Source organism: Mustela lutreola, chromosome 1 (genome assembly GCF_030435805.1).
Source record: "Mustela lutreola isolate mMusLut2 chromosome 1, mMusLut2.pri, whole genome shotgun sequence".
Classification (NCBI taxonomy): Eukaryota; Metazoa; Chordata; class Mammalia; order Carnivora; family Mustelidae; genus Mustela; species Mustela lutreola.
In genome coordinates this window covers 219395419-219422469 of record NC_081290.1, presented here as the reverse complement: position 1 = coordinate 219422469, position 27051 = coordinate 219395419, and the positions used below count along the sequence as shown (strand labels likewise).

Genomic DNA, 27051 nt, shown 5'->3' with positions numbered 1-27051 from the left:
AAAATGCGTAATAAGCACTTCAAAAATGGGGGTCCTGCAGCTTGCCTGGGGAGTTAAAGGAACCTGACAATAAATGACATAACTTTGGATTCAAACAAGGATTTTCAATCCTGAAGCCGGTGTTTTCATCCCCTGTGCTCTCCCGCCTCCTGAGAGGACACAGACCCCTCCCTTGTTGCACATCCATGTCTTGGTGGGACGTAGCTCATTAAGACGGGTACAAATTAGAGACTCCAGTCAGAATTTTCCAAAGCTAAGTCCAGCCCACCCACAAAACTGCCTTTCATTTGTAGAGAATGAAGAAATGGGAAAGAACTAGAGCCACACTCACGATGGGAAAACAGTGGGCACGGAGGGGTCTCTGTGTTCCCAAACCCAAATACACAGCTGAATCTCTTTGACGAACTTGAAAGAATATTCCCATGCCCATCCCAGACTTGCTGAATCATGCTGTATCCTCTACAAAGCTCCCGATGCATCAGGAACCAGTGGCATGACAAAGGCAATCTGAAACAGTCTTAAAACGAGTAGGTAATAACACATAACAGACCCTGTTAGATGCCTGCTTGGTGCCAGACACTGGGCTCAGAATTGGCTGTCCTCATCTCTGTTCATTTAGCACAGAGGATTGCAGGGTTTCTGGGAAAGAACACAGTTCTTAGGCTTCCAGTCCTGACTGCTGCTAACTCTCCTGCTTCCCCTGGGACATCGGTCTTCACAATTGCATAATGGGGAGGGGCCCTGGGCCCCATTCCCAAGGCTCTTCCCAGCCCCGGATGCACTGATTCTCTGTGACAACGTGCTGAGGAGACCGAGGGCAGAACTGCTATTCCAGGGCCATGGGTGGGCACAGGAGGTGTGAGCAGTGGCCCAGGCAGGCAGTTTCCTTCAGGGAAACGTGCGCAGTTACACGAACCCCTCCATAGAAGCCCTGGGCCGTGGGGCAGGGCTGTACTGCCAGGAAACACACACAGAGACGTGGGCTTGCAGAGCCCCCTCCGCTCACTCCTCTCATTCATGAGTCAGTCACCACAGCCAAAAGGTTGCTCTTAGTCACTCTCCTCCCCAGCACAACACGAGCCCCTGCGCCCAGGGACGCAGACTCAGGATGTTGAGGGTTCCCACAGAAAAACGTTGTGGGTCTCCAACACGCATTCCTGCAGTGACCACTGAGTCACCATCGAGCACTGTGTGGCCTGGCTGGGGGTTTGGTTTCTTAATCCTTAGCCACAGAAACTCCTCTTTGCAGAGTATCAAGTAGCTTTACGGTTTCCAGTCAGCTGGCTGGCACACAGGAGAGATGTGACCGAGGACAGACTGACATTGAGTCACTATGTACCAGATACGGTGCTAAAAGCTTTGTGGTATTAGCTCATTTCACTTTCATTAATGATGACAGGAGGGGTCCTGTTGCTAATAACCCTGTTTTATAGATCAGGAACCTGAGCACCACATGCCTAGACAATTTGCCCAGAGTTACAGGGTTAAGGGAGACAAAGCCAGAATTTGACCCCACGATATGCTGGTTCTACAGCCCTTCCTCCCAAATGCTATGTTCCACTGTCTATATTAAACAACTAGAAAATAAGGGCATGGAGGAGAAATATAACAAGAGAAATAAAAGGGAACCAGAAGGGACATTGGGACTCCATTGCTATAGAAGTGGAAGCAAGGGAGAGAAGTAATATGTGTTATAGGTATCTGGGCTACAAATCCAGGTTGATCCGAAATTCAAATGCTTGTTCTTCCTCAGGCCAGACGGTAACAGAGATCAGAGCTAGGGAGGAAGAGAGCATCTTGAAAGTTTTCATAAGAAGTATGAAAGAAGAAGTATGAAAGAAGTGCCCTTGGGGGCACCTGGGTGGCTCAGGTGGTTAAGCATCTGACTATCGCTTTTGGCTCAGGTTGTGATCTTGGGGTCATGAGATCAAGCCCCCCATCAGGCTCCGTGCTCAGTGGGGAGTCGGCTTGAGGCTCTCTCCCCCTGCCTCTCCCTTGCTCTCTCTCAAACAAATTAATTAATTAAAAAAAAAGTATCTGCCATGGGCATTGGGGTTACTTAGGCACAAATGAAGATGGCGTGGTGGTGGTCTGGGGAGGTCCTTTCAGGTGGTGGGATGGCTTGAGCGAAGGCCAAGAGGCAGGGAGGTCCAGGTACTTTCAGGAAGGAGGAAGAGTGTGTTTTCCCAGGTCACAGTATGTGTGAAGGGAAGTAATGGGGGAAGCCAAGCTGCAGTGCTCTCCTCACAGGACACTTGAAGCAACAGGCCAAGAAGCTTGGGTTTATTTGTCAGGCCATCGTAGCTGAGTGTTTCCGAATGGGACGGTACATGACAGAACAAAGCCCTCACAAGCTGTTTTGGGGCAGGACGTGCGGTCAGTTGAGGTGGGAGCAGAGCAGCAAGCTGTCAAGAGGGTGCAGTGAGAGAAAGGCAGCACGCAGTGGGACTTGGCCCAGGATAGTGGCACCAGGTAGCTAAGCTGAGAGATACTTTGGGAAGGAAGAATCAATAGGACTTTGGGACAGGAGACATGGGGTGAGGAGAAAGTATAGAAGAATTCAACAGCCTAGAGGTGCCTACCCTGCGTATCCAGTGGAATAGGGAGGAAGGAGATGAATTTCATAGGAGACAGTGTAGAATCTTGGAGGAAGAGCAGACCCAGTGAGGTGGCGGTTGAGATGGGCTACACAGAGGATGGTGGCCCACAAATCAGGGGAAGGGACTGAGGCCAATGGACCAAGGGAAGCCAGGGAATGGGATGGACAACATCTACTCTATCAGGACCCATGCCTCTTTGTCCTTGCAAGACTACAGCTCATGTTTACAGAAGCTTGGTTGAAAGCTCGGACTCTGGTGCTAGCGTGCTCTGGCTTGAATCCCAGCTCCACCACTCAGTAGCTGTGTGATCTGCAGCAAGTTGCTTCATTCTGTGCCTCAGTTTCAAATTCTATACAATGGGCATATAATAACAGCATCTACCACCGGAAGTCATCATGAGATACAAAAGTTAGTATCTAGAAAATGCTTAGTTCAGTACTTGCCCCAGGGAAAGTGCTACGATAGATGGGAAACTTTTCAGCAGGTGCCTTTGAACACGAGACTTGGCTTGCTCCCTTGGGGACAAATGTTATAGTTAATACAGGTGTTAATATAAACGGCACTTTTAGACCTCTCAAGCCATGTTTGCCCCTGCTATCTCACTGGGTTATCATGGCGATATTGTAAGGTTACATCCCAGCATCTCAATGTAGGACCCGGGACTCAGGGCAGTTCAGTGGCTGGCCCGCCAGTAGCGGCCAAGCTGACATGAGAGCAAGGCCACCAGCTCACAGTGCTGTGCTGACTCTGTCACCAAAGTGCCTTTGGAGTCCAAGATGGGAGCAATGACAAGGAACGAGGATTTCTTTTTTGCACTTACTCCGCATTGACCCTGATCCATTCCATTAATTCAGTCCCCAGTTCCTACCCAAAACACACCCCGTCCTTCCACTCCAACACACAGCCATTTGGGGGCAAGAGAACGGGAAGGAAGAGGGAGAGGGAGGGAAAAAGTGGGAGACCTGAGAGAGGTGTTCAGGGAAGTCTCCCCCTGGTCAGTCCGAAGTGGAGGCCCGGATTTAAATCCTCCTTCCCCCTGCCAAGAAAATAAAATTAAAAAGATAAATAAATCCTTCTCCCCAAATGAACCAGGGAATGCGGGGGCCACAGCGCATGTCAGTGAGCCACATTCACCCCTGCCTGAGCTCACTGTTGGACCCCAGCAGCCTGAGCAGCCATGAGGCCCCACACCTGCCTCCCGACAGGGCTGGCCGGTCCTGTGGGCTAAGGAGCAGGCAGCCTGACCTCCGGGAGAGCAACAAAAACACCGGACTTCCCAGGGCTCTTAGCTCATAGTCCGATCCACGGCTTACCTGTCATTCAGGAAAGTTGTGGCTTTTGGTTTGAAATTAATGATCTGTGTCTCCAAAAGAAAATTATCCAAACAACAAAGGGGCTGGTAGCCTGTTAGTCCCACCCCCGAGGTGTTGTTTACTCTGCATGAAGGCTCAGGTAGGAGAGAAGGCCACATTTATGGGCTGGAAATGGTTGTGGGTTTTGTGTCTGTTTGTTAGTCTTTTGGGGTTTTATTGTGGGGGGGGAAAAGTCATAGATAGCAGCGGGTGTGTCCACTGTTGTCTTTCTGGGAAACTTTTCGGCAGGTGCCTTTGAACACGAGACTTGGCTTGCTCCCTCGGGGACAAACTGAAACTCTAATCGATGATAAGGAACGATGAAAGTTAATTTAGATGAAATTCTTCACTGCGATTCTTCAGGGGTGAGACTGTATCTTTGCTCTGTTCTGGATGTCACCAGGCACTGTTAAAGAATTAGGAACTGCCCGTGAACTTGAGGCACGAGAGCTTCGCAGGTGACCTTAAGATGTCCCCCAAACTAGGAGGTCTTGGTAGCTGGTCCTGCAATCTTTCCTTCTCCTTTTTAACTCATGATGATGAATATTGCTGGTTGATGGCTGTTCCGGACTGAATATTTGTGCCCCCCCCCCACTCGTTCATATGTTGAAACCTAATCCCCAGTGTGATTGGAGGTGGGCCTTTGGCAGGTGATTAGGTTAAGATGAAGCTACGAGGGCAGGGTTCTTCTGCTGGGACAAAGAGACACAGGAGCTTTCTCTCTGCACAGGTGCCTGCACTCGGGAAAGGCCTGGTGAGAACACAGAGAGAAGGCCACCAACTACAAGCTAGGAAGATGGTGCTCACCAGAGCCCGGCCACGCGAGCACCCTGACCTCCGACTTCTAGCCTCCAGGACTGCAAGAAGTAAATGTCTGTCATGTAAGCCTCACAGTCGATGGTATTTTGTTAAGACAGCCCAAGCCAAGGCAAGGGCTTTACAAATATCCGAGAACCTATGTCACTCCCAGAACAACTCAGTGATGTTATCCTCATTTTGTAAAGAAATAGACTCACGGAGGTTGGGGGACCAGCACGAGCTGGCGAAAGGGCAGAGGCAGGATAGGAACTCTGATCTTTTGACTTGGTTATTTCCCTTCCTGTTCTCCTGGGGCTACCTTGTTTAACCTAGTCCCCAGATCTCGGGAAGGCAGAAGCTCCCACAGTGACCGGCAGAGGGGGCAGAGACCATTTACTAGTCATCAGGGTAATAGAGAGGAAACCTCCATGGGCCCTTGCAGAAGCCTATTGCTTCTGACAGGTGAGGGAACTGGAGTCTGTTCTGTGGATTGGTGTTGGGAGGCAGCATGAAGGAGGTCTGGCCTCAGACTTTCTAGGTTTAATTTCCTGGAAGGCCTTAATGATGCCTATTACCCTCTCTGTGCCTCGGTTTTTCCTACCTATAAATGGAACTAATTATGGTATTCCAGTATTTGCCTCTTAGAGTAAACAGTCTTAAAGAGGAGGATCAAGGTCATGGTCTGGGCTGGAGAGCAGTGCCTGGCCATTGCAGCCAGCACTCGTTCCAGAGAAGACTCGTCCAGGCCAGAGGCCATGGGGACAACACTCCCCACACCAGGAGACATGGGCCACCCATCCTCCCTTCCTCCCCTGACAGCCTAGGAGATGACAGATGGGGAAACTGAGATCTGGAGAAGAGGAAGCCATCAGGAAGAACAGGTGCAAGTCTGAGAATCAGAGTGGCATGTATTTTGGCTTTTATTTGCTATGTATGTGATCTTGGGCAAGTGACTTAACTTCTCTAATGTTCACTCTCTTTATCGACAGAAAGAAAGAAAGAGAAAGAAAAGACAGATGGACTTAATAAACGGTGACCTCAAAGGGTGGTGTGGGGTTGAATGAGAAAGTCATGTCACAGCAGTGTCCCCTAAAAATGTTAGTGTTGGTTTCACCTTCAGTGCCTGGCTTGTAGTTACACAGCAGCTGGTAAGCAGCAGAGTGGGGCCTAAAATCTAGGCTTTCAGAGGCCCGTGAGGCCACCAGAGTGGATCTATGAAAGGAAATGAGAAGCTAACAATTTGTGTGGCAAGGATTTGCCATTTGCCCACTACGATTCTTGCATCTCCATAAGAACTAAAAGTATAAAATGGAATCCACAATGAGCAAATCTTTACAGAGGTCTATATACAGAATCCCCAAAGGGTTTCAAGACCAACCACGGCTGGGTCTTACCCACAGCGAACATCTACACACACACACACACACTTAGTGCGTGAACTCATGAACTCACTCAGCCACCGAACTGAGTGATGCACCAAGGCAGGCTCTTGGGACTGAAGGAACCGTCGCTGCTGTGGGGACCCTAGCACAGTTGGGAAGAGAATAACAAGATCATCGCAAGAACGTGGTAAGAGCCACAGCGGTGGCATAACATGGAGATACAGCCGGGGAGAGCTTGCATTCATGTCTGGAGGTGTCAGGGAGGATTTCCAGAGGAAGGGACCCCAGGGCTGTCAGAACTAAGAGGAACCAGGGACCAGCAGGCACAAAGGCTCGAAGGAGGGACAGCCTGGTGTGCACTTGAGAACATTCGCAAGTCTGGTGTGGGCAGGCAAAGAGCGCAAAGTGAGGAGAGAGATGAGGAGGCTGGATTGGGATTCCCTTGAGAAAAGCCTCGGCCATTGTGTTTGGGAGTTTGTACTTGTGGTTATGGGTGGGAAGAAGCCACAGAAAGTTTTAAGAAGGGGAGTGAGCATGTTTTAAAAATCTCATCTAGTGGAGGCTGACAAAGAAGCTGGACCCAGAGTGGGAGAAACTGGAGATGAGGCGATAAATAAGGAAACCATAGGCACATTGAATGAGAACAGATGAGATCCTGAACTACGTGCACACAGACTCGCACACTCACAGACACACACACACACACACACTCACACACACCTGGTTCTGCCTTTACTGAAACAACTTAACATGAATTCTACCCAGCTTCCAGCTCCCACAGAGCCCCCATGCCCGGCTCTGCCGCCCCAGGGGTTACCTGAGCCACCACCACCACTCCCCCACCCCCCCCCATGCTCCCACTTCCCCTCGGTGAAAAGCCCAAAGGGCTGTTCCCTTCCAGACTAACCTCAAGCCCAGAGTCTGAGGTGGAAACCTCCTCCTGAATGATGAAAGAACTGGGAGCCCCGGAGGCAGGACACCCACGGGACCCCCGGGGTTGTGCGGATGGAGAACACAACAGCTGCATTCATTTCTGCAATCAAGACCTTAATTTAAAGGAACACAGCAATTACAGCCACCAGGGGAAAGGGAAATCGGCATTTGCTACTGATTTTTATAAACAAATGCAAGAAAGAAAGAAAGAGAGAGAGAAAGGAAGGAAGGAATCGCAACCCACAGCACACATGGAAGGAAGCTGGCATTATTTACTGTGTCTTCCTTAACCGAGAAGCTCCTTTGGAAAGAAGGTGGAAGCTCCGTGGAGAGCAGCGTGTGGCTGGAGGATACATGATCTTGCAGGTTTCTGGAACTCTTATATATATAATGGGATGTCAACAGCAGTAAAAGGGTCAGGGAGCTAAGGAGCATATGCTGGGTTCCTACGGTGCATCAGGTGCTGGGTTAAGCAAGCACTTTAGAGAGATGTTACCTCCTTTTTTATTTAATACTGAAAACGACTCTGGGAAGTTGGGATAGTTAGCCACGGTCTGCAGACACGAGAGGCGGGGAGAGAAAGATCTAGTAGCCTAACTAAGATCACACAGCAGGTAAGTGGCAAGGGCGGGATGCAAAACCATGTCCCTCCAGGAACTCCAAAACCAGAGTTCCTCCAAGGACCCTTCCCCGCTCCCCTCCTCGCAGAAATGTGAATGGCTCTGCCTTCTCCCCTGGCTGGAAAGCCCCTGAGGAAATCACCCTCATGGAGCCCATTTTGAATGTCAGCCCAGAAGGAGCCGTGGAAGCAATCATCTCCTGACCTCCAGAAACAGAAGCTGGGAGATGGGTGTGGATCCTGTCCCCGGGCCCCATGAAGGATCCACGGCCAAGAAGGATGGCTGCTCAGCTCTTCTCTCCCTAGCCAGCGTTCACCTCGCTCTATGAGCCTGAGGTTTCCTGGCTCAGGAGTCAGGGCTTTCCCACAAAGGCTTGTTATTCTTGTTTTTGTTCTTTTTTAATAATGAGATTTCTATTCTCATCTGAGTCTAAAAAGAAGCTGGGAAGGAAATAATGCCTTTTCCTTTAACAGATCTATTCAATGGGAAAGCATGACCTGCGTCTCCCCAATGTACATAATCTCCCTTCACACGATCCTACAAGAGAATGAGTAAGATGTGATTGAATCACAGCAAAATGGCTTTATTTACCATCAGCGCTCAGTATCTTGAAACACAAACCTCCCACCCAAATATTTGTCCCAAGGAGAAACATCTCCCCCACATGTTGTTGTAGTTGATTACTGCTGGCACAGAAGCATACATCTGAGCTAGGATATAAATGACGACTTCCCTAAAAAGGACTCAGAGGATACCCTTGTGTGGTGTTCAAATCCCAGAATCCTAGACCTGAGCTTTCTATTGTGTCTGGATCCAAAGCTGATCTTTTCTCAAAGGAAAAAAAAAAGAAAAAGAATTCATAAACTCAGCCATGCTGATCTCAGTGAAGTCGTAGACAGAATTCCCCTCTGTTTTCTACATACTAAAATGCTCACAGGCATGAAAATGAAGCAGGAACACTTAAGGTGAAAGAAATGAGAATATTCTTTCAAATTAAGCTAGAAACACAGCTTTGCACTAAGAGTCATGTGATTCAAAGTTTCCAAGATGGCAGAGAGTGGTGATACAGTCCTCTGGTTCTGTGTGGTTGGGTGGGTGACTGGAGGTGGGTGTGGTTTGTTGGAGGTATAAGGGAACGGAGCGAGTGGAGCTGATGGGAATCAGAACTCACCTTTGGACCTGTGGTCTGAACATCTGCCAGTGGGCAGAGAGAGAGTGGATGTGAGGCCAGAACTGACCTCTGGCCTCAAGGTCAAACCACAGCCACCTGTAGGTTTCTGCCCTAACTTCTAACATTCCTTCACTAGTAAGATGGGGGTACAGGTGAATGATAACAATTTGAGAAGTCCTTGATATAGAGAGAAGAGACAACAAAACAAGACTGTGGGAAAGCTTTCTGGTGCTTAGACAAGACTCTTCCAAGGACATCTCTGGTATACTGACTCCCACAATAGGAGAATTCGGCTTGGTGGAGATCCACAGAACATATTAGCTTCTGACCCTGATGGCTACCATAGTATGGAAACAAAAAAGAGTAGACCATGGGGTTTCCGAAAGCTAGAGGGCCTCTGGGTCTTATATCCTTGAACTTTGGTGGGGGCAGTGGGTGTCTGATGTCCTTCAAACTGCGGCTGTGCAGGGCAACTGCCACAGTATGCAGAGGTGAGTGGCTGTGAGCCCAAGGCTGAGAAACAGCTTGAGCCTGAGACCACTGTGTGCTCGAATGACGCCATCTGGGACCTCAGGCCTCCTGCACTCACTGGGCCATCTGCAGCTGCTCAGCCCAGTCTGGCTTTCTTAAGAAGCCGCCTTACCTCTTCAGAGGTTCCCAGACCCACCAAAATGCTAATGCTCCATAGGCAGCCAGCAGTCATTCATTCTGACCTTGAACTATCCTACCTTACCTATCATGGACCTTGATCCTCACTCCTCTCTCTTCACCTCTCTTCCTGTCTGTCATGTTCTTCCTATTATTATGGTCTCTAACAAGACACACAACTCAGTTCTTCTTGGCCTTCACCACTGGCCCACTTCCCCACCCCCCAGGTTCTCTTCTCTCCTTCCTGGCTTGGTGTCTCTCCTATTGCTACTTTGGGATACATCTTTCCCTTATACCTTAGCCCCAGGATCTTGCCTCCAGACTTAAGCCCTTAGTTCTGATGGGAAGAAATGGGGAAGAGAGGGTTTCTGAACCCCAGAGGCTAGTATCACCATTCTCAACAACTGGGGAGTCAACCAAGCACACATGATCTGATTTCTGTTTCACGGGGATCCATGAAAGGCACACGTTAGTACATTTCAAAAGCATGAATGTGTAATATGTATCTAAATTAAGTATAGTTTTTAGTGACCCCTATGCAACTCTAGGGGGCTAAATACCACATCCTGACACCAAGAAGACAAGAAGGAAGTAGGAGAAAAGTCTTACTCACTTGGTATGGAAAACAAAAAAGTGGCAGTAAAATTAATAAAACAGTTTAAGGCAGAAGTAGAATTATACCACAAACACCAGAGCAAGTACATCAGAAGACGTTTTTCTACCAAAGATATTACTGTAGCATTTCCTCTCTGAGTGGGTTGTTGGGAACTCCACTTCAGAGGCAAAACCAATGAAATAAATGCTTTCCCTGTGGAACGCAGGGAACGAAGAGTCCCTCAGATCTACAAACCATCAGCTAAGTGGATGCAAATGTGTTTACAGCCTTCCTTCTTTGAAGCTACAATATTATGAAATGCTTACAGGGTTAGGCCCATTATAAAAATTCACTCCTTTGAAGAAGAAGAGAATTAAAGACGACCACTGCAGTGATAGGACACAGTGAGTTTCCCAAGATCAAAGTCTTGGGAAACCCATGGTTGGATCCAATGGGTTTGACCAAAGATCTTTTACAATTCTGCAAGAACTCTAAGACTATTAGCCTCCCAAGAATTCTCATTTTGGAAAGCTTGTTTTCATCATTGGACTTTTTCTATGATGTTCATAGTTTCGTGATTATAGTCATAACATGTGACAGAGGGCTTTGCCCAGATGACACCGAAGAATGTAGGAAAAACAAGAGTTGGCTCACTGAGGTATCTGTGCTGCTGATTCTTTGAAAACTTCACCTCTTTAAAAATCTTTAAAATAGCTTTTTACCTAGACGAGTGACGGATACTGGGTGGAATTAGCTCCCCCCCCAAAAGAAAAAAAATCCTATAAACTTGTGACTTTCTATTTTCCTTCTCCAGCAATTATGGTCCATAAAGACAAACCAGCACTCAGCAAAGAAAAAGATGAGCTAAAGTTCAATCCAATGGTGAAAGCAGCAACACTGCCCGTGGAGGGCCAAATCTGTGGAAGGCTCATCTGGCATGAATCTCAAATCCTTGTTTCTATTCCACCTAAGTCTTCTCAAAAACAAAAACAGAGGAAGGAAAGTCTCATCGAGAAAATACACTTTTCAAACAATGAATATTCTTTCCATTTTCGAGGTGAGGAGTTACTGTTTTTCCAGGGGACTGAAGGAAAACATGGAAGAAAAAGCAAGGCCCTTGGACTTCTGTTGGTGTTAAAATAGTCTCGTCCAATCTTTGTGGTGGGGGAAGGGCAGAGATGGCAATTACCATATGGGAGGCAGGGCAATGTCTCCATAAGGACAAAATGCTGGCTAAGGTGACCATGGTTAGCTAGATAAAGGCCAGTCACACCAGTATTCAGAGTAAAACACTTAAAATAAAGCAAGCCCAAGTTAGCAATTCCTCATTAGTAATTTTCCCCAGTGCCAAAGGACTCCTTGTGGAATTTCATGTTTTGAGAAATCCTGCACTTACAATAATTCTTCAACGTTTAAGACATACAACGTGTAAGCCAAGCGAAATTTCTGATCCTGGTGTAAGATAACCAGTATTAATAGTTTTACTCCGTTTAATTCTAGGCAAAGACAAAGGAATATAATATCCTGATTAAGCTGTGTAAATTCCTGATGGATAAATATTAGGTTTTCATTTGTTTTTCTGGGATACTGACAATAAATCTTGGACTTTTACTGCTATGATGGAACTCAAGGAATTCTGGAACGGATGCAGACTTCTGGTTCCTTGGCACCTCTCACGTCTGTGCCCACCTCACCAGCACCATATCAGGCCCTCCTCATCTGCCATTCAGTAATGAACTCCTTCTTAACGATACTCTGCTCTTGTGCCCTCCACTGGCCAGAGTGATCTGCCTACTGCTCCAATCCCCTAGTGTCACATTCAAGAGGTCCACCCCCCCACCCCCCACCCCCGCCCTTCAGGATAAAGGTCAAACTCTTCTGGCAACCAAGGAGCAGTCCCAGAGCCCCATCCAAGTCTGACCCCTGCCCTGCTCTCCAGCCTCCACACCCTACACACTCTGTCCTTCAGAATTACCACACTGCCTCACATGCCATGACATTTTGCCATATTTGCTCAGGACGCCTTTCCCCTACTCTGTCCACCCAGGGAACCCCTTTATATCGTATAGATATTTGCCCTGACATAGCAAGAAAATTAAGTAGTTAGGAGACAAATCAGAGCAGATTTCCCTTTTCACTTCATGGAACACACTGTTATAAGAAGGATCAAAGGTCATCCACTTTAAGAAACCTCACCCTTTTTTCTCTCCACGGGACATTATTAACAGCATATTTTTAATGTACTATAAAGCCTATCACACTGCATTACATTTATGAGGTTTTAAGTCTGAACCGTAAGTTCCCTGAGGGCAAGGATCACGACTGATGCATCTCATTCTTTTTCAAACCCAACACAGTACCTGGAACACAAAAGGTGCGCCACAGATATTTGTTTAATAAACCAGTGAAGTCTCAGAGGATCTGAAGTGATCCCTTCATTGTTTCCCCTTCATGGTCTGAGAGACTCACTTGGGCTCTCTGGGCCCTGGTCTCCCCCGCTTAGAAAACAAATGCCTGACTCAAGGTTTTTGTGGGGATCCAATGAGACGACCCATCAAGAAGCACTTCCTAAGCTCCAAAGGTAAAACACCAACCTCCTACTTCCTTATAATTATGAGGTGTTATGAGGTGTGCTGAGGAAGGATAGGAGGTACGGCAGTACATGGCGGGGGGTGGGGGAGAGGGCAGCTGCATGGAGGGTAGGCAGTGTGAAAAATGCAGGATGGAGTCCTGGCGAAGCTGAAGGAAGAGGACACAGGGTCCTGTCCCATCCGTTCCACCTTCAAACTCCATTTCCAACCCAGCCACTTCTCTCCTCTGCCCTGTCACCCCCCACGTGCCAGCGCCATCTTTTCTTGGTCCCATTAATTCTGCAGCCCCTTCTTGTCTTCCTGCTTCTACTCTGGTTCTCCGACCTGTTCTCCACAGATCTTTCATGGACATAAATCCACTTTATCACCTCCTCGCTTAGAAACATTTAAGAGTGTCCTGCTGTACTGGGAATGAAGCTAGGCCCACAGACGCCATGGCCCTGCACGCTCTGGTCCCGAGGTCCTCTCCACCTGGATTTCAGGCGGCCCCCTCCCCTTGCTCATTACGCTCCCGCTGGAGTGCATATTGTCTGTGCTCAGAATCTTCCAGGTCAAGCTGCTTGCTGCCTCCGGACTCTGCACGCACCGTTCCCTCTGCCCAAAACACACTTATCCTGGTTTCCCCTCTTACATTAGGGACCTTTGCAAATATCGTCTCCTTGAGAGGTCTTCCCTCCGCCGAAGTCAACCCTCTGTTCTTTCCTCAAATGGACCCTGCTCATTTCCCCTCAACCACCAACAACCACCTGTATACTTCTGTTCGTTGACTTGCTATCTCTCTCATAGAGAGCTACAGGAAAAGTTGACTTTCTTCACCATTTTTTCTCCACTTGGCAAGAATATACGTAAAGCATCTATAAGAGTACCTGGCAGGGTAGGCATTCTGTACGTGTCTATTATTATTATTATTTCTAATATTATCACTCCAGCAATCATGAGTTCCAGAAGACACACCTGACTCGGTGTCCAGCTGACCAGTAGAAGGTCACGGAACACTGGAACACCGATCAGCTCAGTCAACAAAGGAGCAGCTGAGGATGCTCAAGGCCCTGCAGCCCGGGTGGCTTCCTGGAGGTCAGACAGTCCCTCTGCTCGGCAGGCCCTCACTCCCAGCACCTCCTGGCAGGTGCCCCACGTCCACCCGTGCCATCAATTCCCACAGACACAGCCAGGCGGCTCCCAAGGCTCCTGAGATGAGAGGAGAAGCTGCTGCCAGCTCCTGGAGTGTGAGAACAGTGGAAATCTTTCAGCTCCGATGGGCGAATTTCAAAGCACGTTTCTAAAAATGGCCGTGAATAGGGTTTTGTTTTGTTTTGTTTCCCACACCATCTATATCTGTGCCTATTTTATCAGGTGGTAATAGCATTGCTATTCACTGTCCTGTGACCTGAAGAGATCTTACTAGTCAAAACAAATAATCACGGGTGGAAAAGACCAAAAATAAAAGAGGTAAGACGGGAGAGCACGATGTGAGGGGTAAGCCTTCTTTCTGTCAAATGCTTTGTCGTCACGATCGCGTTACTGCAGAGGGAAACGCAACACCTGAAGTGAAGGCGGTAGGAGTTGGGAGTGGGTCTGCTCTTCAGAAACGGACCCCCAAGAGCTGACAGCAGGAGCTGCACCAGCACATGTTCAGATGAGCAACATATGACAATGTCAATATTTAAGCATCTCCTTTCCGTGAGGAGACTCACAGGCCCTCCACGGAAGTCGGTGAGGCAGATTCAGGCGCTATTTTCCGAGGGCAAGCTAAGTGCTCCCGTTCAAAGTCAGAAGGTCTAAGGGACACAGACACCACCCAAGAAGGGCCAGGATCCGCCTCAACTCACTTCCTAGGCAGGCTGTCTGGGTCTCAGAAACCCTCCCTGTAAAATCGTGGTATGTGTTAGGATATTGTCTGTTCCAAGACGGAGGGCTGGACCAGGTGATTTGTGAATAGTCTTTGGAGGCACGCTCATCCTGATTCTAACAGAGGGAGGATCCTCATTTAAAATATTTTTAATGTCAGGATTTATTAATCACCACAGCCAAGTGTGTGGAGACAGTAGGACTCGCTTAGGCTCCCCGCCCGGTCTGGCCGCCAGCTCGGTGAGGTGCGCCATGCCCGATTTAGCTGGATTTGAAGCAACATTTTAACTTTTATGCTAAACTGCCAGAGCTGACGTGCTCTTGTCTTGCTGTCTTGATACCATAATCTCGGGAGACTGAGAGTGCTATAGTGATAGACAGAAAGACAGAGACATGTTACAAAGACAGACTGGCAGATAAACAGATGAGCTAAATTTGGATTTGTTTTTCAGAGTTAGTTTTTAAAACCTTGGTTAGGATGTGCCAAAATATTGGGACAAAGTCCCAGGATTCCTGCAGGGTATGATGGTGGCCACTCCCTTCGACCCTAGTTTCAACTTTCAGAAGTACCAGCTCTTCAAATGGCCCTTGAGTTTTCTGCTGCTACAGACATTTTTACTCAAGTTTCTTTCAGACAAATATCTAGAACATCCAGCTTAAGCTCCATCAAGTACAGAGAAATTATTGTGCCTCCACCCAACATGCCTCTTCCTTGACTCATTCCTCTCTTAGCAAACCTCTGCCAAAATCGAAAGTATGCATGCCGACTTAAGATGAGTTTGGATCTCTTGCTCCTCCCTTCTCCTTGGAACTAGATGCTCTAAGAGGGCAGGTCCACACGCTCCAGGGTGATGCCTTGTGTTCAAAATGGAGCAGAAACTTCAGAGACATGGGTTGACTGAGAACTAACCAAGCACTTACAATATGCTTGACCTGCATTATTTCATTTAAACATGAAAGCACCCTTGGGAGATAGATATATTTTGTTATCCTCCCCATTCCCGGATGAGAAACTGAGACTCAGAGAAATGAAATGGCCTTTCCAAGGTCCCAGATCTAGTGAATGAGAGTTGGAGCTGGAACTCTGGGTCCCAGCCCCTCAATGGTAGCCTGTGTGCCCTGCTGCATAACACCTAGTCACAGGCCATGGCCCTGGGAGGTCACACGCAATCGATTTGAGCTATGTTCCTTCAAACTCCAAAACCCTTTAACCTGCTGTTAGTTACAGCAGGCCTAAATCTAGTGTCTTCAAAGGACTAGAATAAAGAATCTCATCGTAAGCCTTCTGTCCCTTAGATGACATACATCAGGCAGGCCATCAGAGCAGGAGACTCTCTTAAAGCAGTAGATTCCCGAAACTTCTATGATCAGAACAAAAGATTTCCCTTCACTTTCAAAGTCCTCAAACTCCCAAGGAGAATCGAAATATAATTTATATTGTCACCATCTTTTTAGAAGAGATGGCCAATGGGGTTGTATATTATCTGTCTTCACCATAATGGTTTCTGACCTGTTCAGGGGGAAGGGGAAAGGGATTCATCCAACTAATTGTTATTGAAGGTACACTATGAAGAAGCCATTGTGTCTGGTCTTGGCAATGCCTCAGACGTGGTCCTGGCTCTGAAGATGACATTGAAATGGAGACAGTCATGCACACTGTGTCTGTAGACTGAGACCAAATGTGGGAGAGAGCCGTGACCACATAAGCTAAATGCCGAAGGCGTGGGAGGAATGAATGAGTCACTTCCATGTGGCTCATCGAGGAAGCTGGAGTGGCAGAGGTGGCCCCAGAGAGCACGAGTACCTATGCACCTCCCATTACACAGACCTTCTGAATTGAACTTCCTGCTTCCTAACTGGTTCCACCGTCACCCTGTTTACACTATAGGCTCCTTGAAGGCCAAAGAAGGGTTGTATTCACCACTGGGTTTCCACTGCCTAAAAAAGAACAGATATGGGGCACCTGGGTGGCTCAGTGGGTTAAGCCGCTGCCTTTGGCTCAGGTCATGATCTCAGAGTCCTGGGATCGAGTCACGCATCGGGCTCTCTGCTGAGAGCCTGCTTCCCTCTCTCTCTCTCTCTGCCTGCCTCTCCATCTACTTGTGATTTCTCTCTGTCAAATAAATAAATAAAATCTAAAAAAAAAAAAAAAAAACAGATATGGAGCAAATGTTGACTGAATAACTTTGATAAATAAAGGAGTCTTGGGAGAATTACACACATGTAAAGGGTGAAGAGAAGGCATCCAATGATCCTCGAAGTTCTCTCCAGCTCCCGGAGTCTGATCTAACAGAGCCGGTGGAAGGGCTAACAGTCCGTCAGAGGCCCATGACAGGGAATGGCCCAGAGACATCAGACTCCACGCGCCAGTCTCAAGAGATAGGGCACTTGGAGCCCGGGAAGTGGTTGTGCATCACAGTGGGGGAGGACGTGGACTTACAACCAGATGGCCTGGGTTTGAGATGCAGCTCTGCCCCTATGCTCTTAGGTGAGTTAGGTAACCTAGCCAACCTCCTTGGGCCTCAGTTTCCACATCTGGAATGTAAGAGCATACATCGCAACACTATAGTATATGAAATGAATTAATGCACAGAAACTGTTTAGAACAATTCTGGGCACATTGCATGTCCTAAAAAAATGCTATTCCTATCATTATTCCTTAAATTCCCTCCACAAGACATTCCCCTAGGGAAGGAAATTTGGTACAGAAGGAATCTGGCTTGGAAAACTCACCGCATCCTTCAGAAACCAGAGAAAGAGGGAGGAGAGACTGTCTACTGTGAGTGGAGACCCAGCTCCTCTTCAGATGTGAAGGCACTTGGCTTCCTTTCTCTTATTGGGAAAGTCATGGGACATCTCAGGAGCTCAGGAGGGATACGAACTCATGCAGACGGTAGCACCCTCCTTCTGTTTTCTGAAAGAGCAAAGCAAAAAGGACCCAAAGGAACTACCAGAGTCTGCCCCCTCCAGAGTTCCACACCTCAGGGGAGTATGTTTCAGGATCAGGTGTGCTCTGGGCATCATGTAGCTCTGCTTTCCAACAGTGGTGCAGAATCCAGATAAAATGCTTTAAAAAAAGTAATATTCTCAAGTTGCTAATCATTCAATTCAATTCTTTAGTCCCTCCAGCTTTCAATAAAACTTTTAAAAGCAAATGCAGCTTTGATTTTCTCTTTTCAAGTTTCTCAAAGCTGACGATCTTTCCATCAAAAAATCCCTCTCCTCAAATGACTGGGTACATTCTACTCCTTACTGAGTCCTTTCGGTCAGTGCCGTGTTATAAGCAGGCTGCCAGGCAACCATCTGGGTACAGAATGAAGGCATGCTTTTAACCACTGACCTCAGCACCCCAACAGGAGGGTATCCCTCAGATTTTCATCGCACCATCATAGAGCATCTTTTGTGTTCTGCATCAGACGGGCAGTCAGACTCCACCCCAAAGGATTTCCCAATGTACTTTCTACACATCAAAGTGAAGGTCTGGAAGTGGACTATAGTCCATGTCTTTGCAAACAGAAGTGCCGCACATGACTGATCCCCTTGCAGGGGCCCTATGAATGAAAGACCTTTTTCTCCCCTCTCACTACAAAACTGGCATTTGGAAAGAAGAGGGTAGATGATAAACCTTTGGTAGAAATGACAAAAATGCCAAGTAAAATAAAGCCATAGCCCTAGAGCTTACAAAGGTCCAAGAGGACCAAGAGAAGCTGGAAACAGGGAGACTGAGGATGAGCCCAAAAAAGCATCTACAGACACCCTACCTTGACAGCCTGGAGTTAGACTGGCCTAGAGGCCAGCTGGCCCAAGTCTGAGCCAGAACACGTGTATTTCTGTATGGCATGTGCCTCCAGCGTTGCTATTTCCATGATCTAGATTTCGCTGTTTACAATCATTTTTAGAACAGGTGGCAGGGTCCCTGTGTTAACATTTTATTACATGAAAATAAACATACTGCCTCTAGACAAAACTAATGGTATGCGGGCAAAGCTTGAAATAAGACTATTTGGTGGGTTTTCCACAGGATACAAATGTCACCGGAGTGATGCATGAACTTCCAAAAGTTGGTCTGAACGTTATTTACTTAGCCCTGGTGATCTACAATCCAGATAGAGGTGATCCTGGGCATATCAACACTGCAAAGGGGGGCCCTGGGGAAGAAGAGTTACCAGGGTGAAAGACAGGGGCTTTGGTGAAAAGGGAGGTGAAGGGAAGGGATGAGAAGAAGAAGCCTCAGCAGAAGTCTCTGAATGACTCACTCATCCAATAACTGTTTATTGAGCGCCACATACAGGCCAGGCACCGTTCTGAGTGCCTCCGATACATCAATGAACAAATAAGACAAGAATGCCTGCCCGAACGGAGCTTACATCGTCATGAGGAAATGCAAACAATAAACAAGGGTATTTTCAGTAAGGTAATTAAATAATACATTAGGAAGTATCAAAACCCTCCACATTAAGGAGGGCCAAGAGTGCAGGGCATTCACAAGGACATCTGGTGGGGCAGAGTGGGTCTCCCTGAGAAAGGGAGAAGCCTTGAAGAAAGCGAGGGAGTTAACATGTGGCTGTTGAGGGGACATGTGTTCAAGGAAGGGGGAACAGCCAGGGCAAAGACTTGAGGCAGGAGCATGCTGAGGGTGTGTGAGGAACAGCAGGGAGGCCAGCTGGCAGAAGTGAGGCTGGGCAGCAGCAAAGACGAGGGCAGGGGGTGTCCAATGAGGCAAGCTGTTCTAAGGACTCTGACTGTGGGGTTTGAGCAGAAGAGTGACGTGGTCAAACGGTTTTAAAAGGATCACGCTGGCTGCCGTGCACAAGAGGTGCTGGCTGCCGTGCACAAGTAAACAAGAGGAGCTCAGGGGGAAGCAAGGACAGCAGCGAGGTGGCCCCTGCAGTTACCCAGCCAAGAAACGTCGGTGGCTTAGGTCAGGGTGGGAGCCATGGTGCGCGGGGGCTGGATTCCAGACCTCGTCCAAAAATACAGCGAAAGAACTATTTGGAGGACTGGATATGGGGTCTGAAGGAAGGAGAGTGGTTAAGGATGTGTGCCTGGTTTTAACCTCCTAAGATGTGGTTCTGAGAATCTGAAGGAAGACGATGGGAAGGTAGCAGATCAATGAGCAGGCTCCTGCAAAATCTAGACACGAGATGATGAAGGGATGGGCAGGGCTGGAGGTAGCAGGGATGGAGAGAAATGGATGGATTTTAAAGTTTGGGGTAAAGTTGACACTAAAAATGTTAAAAGTTAAAAGAGTTTTAAAAAAAAGTTAAAAGAGTTAAAAGAGTTAAAAAAAAAGTTAAAAGTTCAAAGAGAAACATTTTGTGGCAGTTTCCCCAATATCCTTAATGGTGTAGAAATGTTAGCTGCACATACGGACCCCAGGCTACAGACTGCGTTTCCCAGGTTCTCTTGCAGCTAGCTGCAGCCTATGATCAAGTTCTGGCTAGCTGAGTGGGAGTGAAAACGACATCTGCAATGTTCAGATTGTGCCCTCAAGAGGCGTTTCCCCTTCCCTCTGGTTTCTGTGTGGAATCGTTGGCAGAGGCTAGGGCAGCCACCTTGGACCACAGAACGTAGCAACACACACAGCAACAACGTCAGGCCACACACTGACCTGCAGTTGTCGACCCAGGCTTGTTGATTAGAGAAACACACTTCTATCTCATTTAAGTCTCCATACTGGGGTTTTCACAGCTGCCTAAACTTTGGCCAAACGAATACAAGTTCCATTAGCCACTCCAAGCACAATGCCCTGACACCAAATGCTATCAGTCCCATGAAGCCAGAACAGTAGTCAACAAGGTAGGATTTAATTTCAACCTGCCTCTGCTTGTTTGTTCTTAAAATACTGGAACAATATTTGCGCTTCAACATCCTGAGTCACAGTACAAGAGGCGCCAGTGTAGAATGAACTGATACATCATGGAAACAGTGTTGACTTAAGAACCCACTGCTTCAAATCACATGGTTGAACTCAGTGTCAATTGATATAGTAGGACACTCTGATCCCAGTGGTAAAAGAGTATGAGGTTACATGGTAAAAAATGATGGATACAGGATGGATAAAACATTGGGACCATCGCTGCAATCACTCCCAAACTGAGAAGAGATTTTCTGTAATCTTAAGCTTAAAAATGAATTATTAAACTTTTTAGCTATTGAAAAAAAAAAAAGAACCCACTGTTTCTCTGTCAGTCAGGGGGGCCCAATTCAACATCCTGCCCGAAGCACGGGTCTCACGAAGGTACATTATGCTGTCTGCTTTGGGGACAGAAAGCAGCATCCCCAACAAACTGTTCAATCTCGATAGCCCCAGCAACCATCTCCTGACAGATCGATGAGCCAAGTGTGGGACAGATTCCCCTCATGCCAAGGAGGCAAGGTCAAGTTCTAAGCTGGCACCAAATGAGAATCTAATGACTCACCACTGTGTACAGAAGATGGAGCTAAAACCCGTGCCACCTCAGACGTGCAGCCAATGCCGCAGCACTGGCCACTGGACCTCTGCACGTTCAGTGACCTCCAGGCGCCAGGTCCACGTAGGAAAGTGGTTACCTACAGAGCCCTGCAGCTCGGAGGTCCCACGGCCTGAAAGGCGCAGGTGTGTGATCATGGTGATCTAAACACTCTTCTTGCTCATTCTTTCCCTGCATATCAAGCCCAAGAAGAAAAACTGCCAAGAAGCAGTTGGTGGGTGGTAGAAGGCAAAAATCCATCACTGGCATGTGGGTCAAAGGAGGAGGTTGATATGCTCTGGGAAATAACAGACTTGTGCAGTGAAATGTCCTTAAGTGTGGGGAGATAAGAGCCAAGGAGGTATTTTTCCTTCAAACAGGCCATTGGTAGGCATTTTTCCAGACAATGAGGGCATCAGGCTAACTGTAAAGTAGTGGCAGTAGGATTAATAACATTGACAGCAAAGGGGCCATGCCTCAATTGAGGTCATTTCAAGAGCAAATATTCATTGAGCATCTCAAGTCAGATATAGAAAATATCATGTGTCAGAGAGAGTCCGTCTGCAGGGTACCCAGGGCCCAGGGTGGAAGAAACACCAACCAGACCTTATAACAGGTGCTCAGGCCAAAAGGAAACAAACACAGAGCAATAAGACAAGCGGGGTTGGTGGGGGGGTGGTGCTCAAATCTTGTTTCAGGAGCAGGGAATAGGACAGCCCTTCCTAAGAGAGGCTATAGGTAAGTTGAGCCCAGAAATGGTTTGAAGGCCCATTTGCTACCTGAACAGAATGGGGATGATACCTGCCTATGACGATGAAATGGAGTACATCGTTGCCTATTTAATGTAAGTAAAATATGGCTGACATCTTGTAATACAGAATGAAAGCTCTGCTCTGTTGCCACAGTCACCATGGATAATAGAAAAGATCTAGTGCAAATCTGAGATGAGTGGTAGGAGTGAAAAAGGAAATAAAAATTGATGTACCAGAGCATTTGTACGACTTAGAAAACACAGACTCCTGCAGAGAACTCAGAATCATCTAGTTCCAACCCTATCATTATTAGGAATCCGTCTAAATCAGCCAAAGCAGATGTACATGGGAAATGTCATCGCTGTTCGCTAGCCTGAAATTCAGGAGGCGGGCTGCTTCTGCCCACTTGTGCAACAAATGACAGTCTCTGTGAGGTTACTTGACTTTCTCAGTCTGTTCCCTCATCTGAAACTGACGTGTTGAATGAGAACAACAATGTTCAAAAGCTTTTGTTTTTTTAAACAAAAATCCACAGTGAAGATCAGCATTTCACATGGTGATTTAACACTCTTCTTTATTACGTTTAATGCATTTGCTGTTTTTAAATTCTATTCTAACCCACTTTTTAAAAAATTAGTATATGTGCTGCCGAAGCTTGTACCACTTTAAAAAAAATTAAAATGCTGGTGAGACCCACTAAGCTAACTTCAAGTCCCACAATTTGTGACCCATAATCTGAAAACTTCCAGACTAGGTCTTCTCTACAGGCTCCTCCGGCCCCAGCTCTGGGAAGTGTCCACATGATCATCTGATTATCTCACCACAGTTTTCAAAATGATTTCCCAGGCATCTCCCATGATCCTTACAACAGTGGTGTGACAAGGGCAGAGGGGTCCCTGAGCTTGTCACGGATCTCGCATTGAGATTATGACAGAGCAGTAACCAGATCCATTCATTATAGAACAGCGGTGGTGCTTGGTCTATTTAGCAGCTATTCTTCTGGAGAATTCCACCTCCTGACAATGCTCTGCCCTCAAGCTTCTTAAATGTCTCTCCTGACCTATCTAAAGCCCAGATGTCCGTTGAGAAATGAATGGATAAAAAAAAGATGTGGTGTGTACACACACACACACACACACACACACACACACTGGAATATTACTCAGCCATCAAAAAGAATGAAATCTTGCCATTTGCAATGATGTGGATGGAACTAGAGGCTATTATGCTAAGCCAAATAAATCAGAGAAAGACAGATACTATATGATTTTACTCATATGCAGAATTTAAGAAACAAAATGGATGAACACAGGGGAAGGGAAGAAAAAATAAAATAAGATAAAAACAGAGAGGGAGGCAAACCAAAAGAGACTCTTAACTCTAGGGAACAAACTGAGGATTGTTAGAGGGGAGGTTGGGGGGGGATGGGGTAACTGGGTGACAGGCATTAAGGAGGGCACTTGACGGAATGAGCACTGGGCATTTGTATGCAACTGATGAATCATTAAATTCTACCCCCTGAAATTAATAATATAGTATATGTTAAATAAATTGAATTTAAATTAAAAAATTTTAAACGTGCAATTGAAAAATACTCATAATGTGGGATGCAAATCTAGTGAACACATACACTTTACATCTCTGTGACTTACTTATTTTATAACTGGAAGTCTGCACCTCTTAATCTCCTTCACCTATTTCACCCATCCCCCCACCTCCCTCACCTCTGGCAACAACCGCACCTGACACTAATACACTGTATGTCAACCACACATCAGTTTAAAAAAATAGTTAAAGATAAAAATTAAAAAGAATCTAGTAAACACACTGCAAGAATGTAATGCTAATATTCATGTCCATGGCCTTGCTAGATCTTCCAGCAACTACCCTGTGCCACCACAAATGCATGAAACACAGCCCCTGCCCTGGAGGAGCTCACAATCTGGGGGGGGGGGGGGAGGATCCACCCACAGACCCACCCTCTAAGTGCAGTTCCCTGCCAAGCTGCCATTCTCTTATGTTCTCAGCGATAACCTCAGTTGTTCTGTTTAACTCAGCAGGTCGCCCCAGCTGGCTGATGGAAAGAGCCTACTCTCTCTGAGTGCTGTAGGTCAGCCGAACAGCAAGAAGGACGCTCCAGAGGGAAGTGAAGGGCGTCCTCAGCAGCTCCCTGCCCTGCTTCTCCTTCCACTGCTCCTCCTCCAGCCCTCTGCATCACCCCAGATACCCGCCTCACCCCAGACCAGCATCAACGGACTTCAGGGACATATAAAGATTTTGGAACATTACAAAAGGGTCCGATCCCCTAGATTTATGGACAATGTCCCACTTTTACTATTTAGGAGGAGAAAAAATTATATCAGGGACAAGGGAAAAGTGTTTTTAAGGAGCCCCAAACTTAGGGCTAAAAAAGAAGACATTCAAGCCCTTCCTTTATTTTTTTTAAACTAGTCCCAAAGCAGTAAGTGGTGATTGATAATATGCCAGTACTTCTAAGGCAAGTATTATCAAAACCCCTGGAGTCTGTAGTGGGAATTTATTGTTTTGCTTTCCAGTACCAACCCCTTCTTTGTCTGATGACAGGACACAGATTTGTTGTGGAGGAATCCCATCCTCTTACTCTAAACCAGCTGGAGTGGTCCTACCTTAAACTTTTGCTTTAATTTCAGGGGTGAGCCCTGACTGGCTTAAATTAGGAAAATTGGAGGATAGGAAGGGAATTCAATCAGAGTCAATGATCTCTGAGGCTTCAGAAAGTATCCTCCTTTCCCAAAGAAAATGTCTTTCTATCTTTGCACAGTGCGGTGTGGGAAAAGGAGATAGGAGATGATGCCAGCATTGAGGTGAAAGACTCCACTGCCTGAAGCCTGAGGACAAAGATGACATTGAAGAAGCAGAACAGAGAGCCAGAGAGAACCTGCATCCTTAGAGACGCCATCTGCACTGCAGGGTCAAGCCTTGCCTGCAATCCTTTCTCTACATATTTAGTAAAAGGTATCTGTTGGTCAAGCCAGTTTGCTACCAAAGCAATTACAATTCATAAGACACTTTAAATATCCCAAAGTAGTAATATACAAAAGATTTACAGTCTTTTGTGGGGGGACCAAGGAGCAGTGCAATAAGCAGAGGTTGAAAGATTTTTTTTCCCCTTAGCTTCTTCTATTAATTCTGTAGAAAATGATCCTAATACTTAGCATCTGTATAATATTATTTCTCAAAAAAACCTTTCCACATGTGTTTTCTCACTTGCATTTCGCAATTCTGAGTCAAAGAAATTATTAAAAATTTTATTTTGTAGTGATTACCTATTTATCAAGCACTCTATATAGCTTAAAATAGTATTTCAAGTTTAGTAATTCATTTGATTGTCACAATAACCAGATGAGGTAAGAATGGTGGTTCTGTCACTATATCCATGTTAGGCAGGAGAAAGTTGAACCTAAATATCTACGTAAAAGTAGGTATTAAATGAGATGCCCAAGTTAATTTGAGGAGGTGTGGGGAGACAGGCCTTAAATCAAGGTCTCTTTGCTTCCAGGGCTTTAACTCCAGTAATACTAAACTCTACTCCCAGAATCTTCAGCACCACGCTCTGGATTCCAGTGGCAGGGCCAGAACTAACTAGCTGGTGACCTTGAGCTAGTTTTCCTTGTTTTGTTTTCTCATCTATAAAAGGAGAGGTTTGAATTAGGATCTTTGATGGCCATTAAGGTCTATAAGTTCTGTAATTCTAGCCTTCCTTTTCCCCCCAGCTCTCAAAAATGATCTTTTTCTCAGAATAACAGTTATAACCGTAGCTGACATTTGTTCTCCCTGGGTGTCAGGTCCTATGCTAAGAACTCTGCCTCCATTTTCTCTCTAAATCTCACTACACACCAGGGGCAACTGTCTCTCATTTACAGATAAGAAAACGTGCTTGACAGAGGCTAAATGAACTACCCGCGACCAACAGAATTGGCTAACCTCAGGCGGAGCTCCCACCACAGGTCAGACTGGTCAGAGGACCGTAACCAGTCTTTATTGTTCTTGTGGAAGCGATGAGGCGCCCTGCACTACCGGTCACCGCTTTCCTCGCAGAAGAGCAAGGAGGGGAGGGAGCCAAACCGACAAACGCGAAGCCTCTCTGCAGGACAAAAATGGAAAACCTCTGGAAGGGCGCCTGGGAGGATCCAGCCCAGACCCAGGAGGCGGGGCGCCCCTCCCGGCCCGCCACAGGACAGCGGCTAGGGCCACCCTACCCTCCGGGACCGTTACCTTGTTGAGATGCGGGTTTCTGGTGACATCGTATCCGCGCTTCTTCAGGGGCACGGAGCGAGCCGGGCCGGATTTGGAGTGGCAGCCGCGGGCGGACGCGGACGGCGTCCAGCGCGGGACGCCGCCGCAGGCCTGGCCCCGAAGGAGCGCCAGCCGCGCGCCCGTGCCCAGCGTGGCGCCCATGGTCCTTGCGCAGACCTGGCACCGGGGAGAAACCAAGGTCAGGGGTGCCTGACGGCCAACCAGGAGCCACGCGCGCTTCAGGGCACGGAGTCAGAGCCCGGGACGCCTCCTCGGGCAGAAGGCAGCGGGTCCTGAAGGGCGAAAGGCACCAGCCTCCGCCCGTCCTCGGCCGCCACCTGCGCGGCTCTCTCCGCTAGCTTGCGGTGCGCAGGCCTAGCCAAGCCCCCGCCAAAGCGAAAGCAAGCCCGGGAAGCAGATCCGGTGCGGGTGACTGCCCGCGCCACCCCCGCCCCCATCCCCGCGAGGAAGAGGCAACTGCTCGGCGAGGGGCCCCGAACCTCCAACGTCGCTCGGCGGCTCGCGGATCCTTCCTTCCCCAGCCCACCTGTCCTGCGCCCGGAGCGGGTGTCGCAGGCGGGGCAAGGCGCTGCGGTCCGATGTTCTCCTCCTGCCAAGGGCTGCACCGCACCCGCGGCCGCGAGAGCGCAGGGCTTATGTGTTCTGGAAAGAGAGGTCCCCAAACCTTTGTTCGCAGTGCGGGACTTCCCCTGAGGACGCCCGTGGGGCGCCTCTTAACCCTGTGCACGTGCCTCCCCAGGGGCAAAATGAAGCTCAGAATGCCTCCTGATCGTCTCCATCTTGACAAGCTGAACGCACAGAGGGTGTTAGCGTTTAGGGAGTAACATGCCCTCTGCTCACTCACCTTTGCGGGAAGGCCCTGGCTTTGGGTTTCAAAGCTGAAATCCCCAGACACCCAGTGTTGCTTTGCACGGCACAGTACAATAGCCATTAGCCACATGTGGATCTATAAATTTAAATAATTTAAATGGAATAAAATTTTAAAAATCCATTTCCTCAGTCACACCTAGCCT

The 27051-nt window shown here is 47.5% G+C and overlaps 1 protein-coding gene across 3 annotated transcripts in view; it reads right to left on the bottom strand.

The window, feature by feature from the left end:
* ME3 (malic enzyme 3) overlaps nt 1-26812 on the bottom strand; it is a 219176-nt gene extending 192364 nt beyond the window's left edge. Inside the window, exons 1-2 of one of the 3 annotated variants that reach the window (XM_059187140.1) lie at nt 26518-26812; nt 25997-26194 (exon numbers count right to left, since the gene is read on the bottom strand). In XM_059187140.1, coding sequence (XP_059043123.1) covers nt 25997-26179 — 183 coding nt within the window. In that variant the 5' untranslated portion in view covers nt 26180-26194; nt 26518-26812. The remainder of the gene's footprint in view (nt 1-25996; nt 26195-26517) is intronic. The other 2 variants (XM_059187132.1, XM_059187123.1) reach the window with 2 other exon arrangements.
* Nucleotides 26813-27051: the final 239 nt, after the last annotated feature.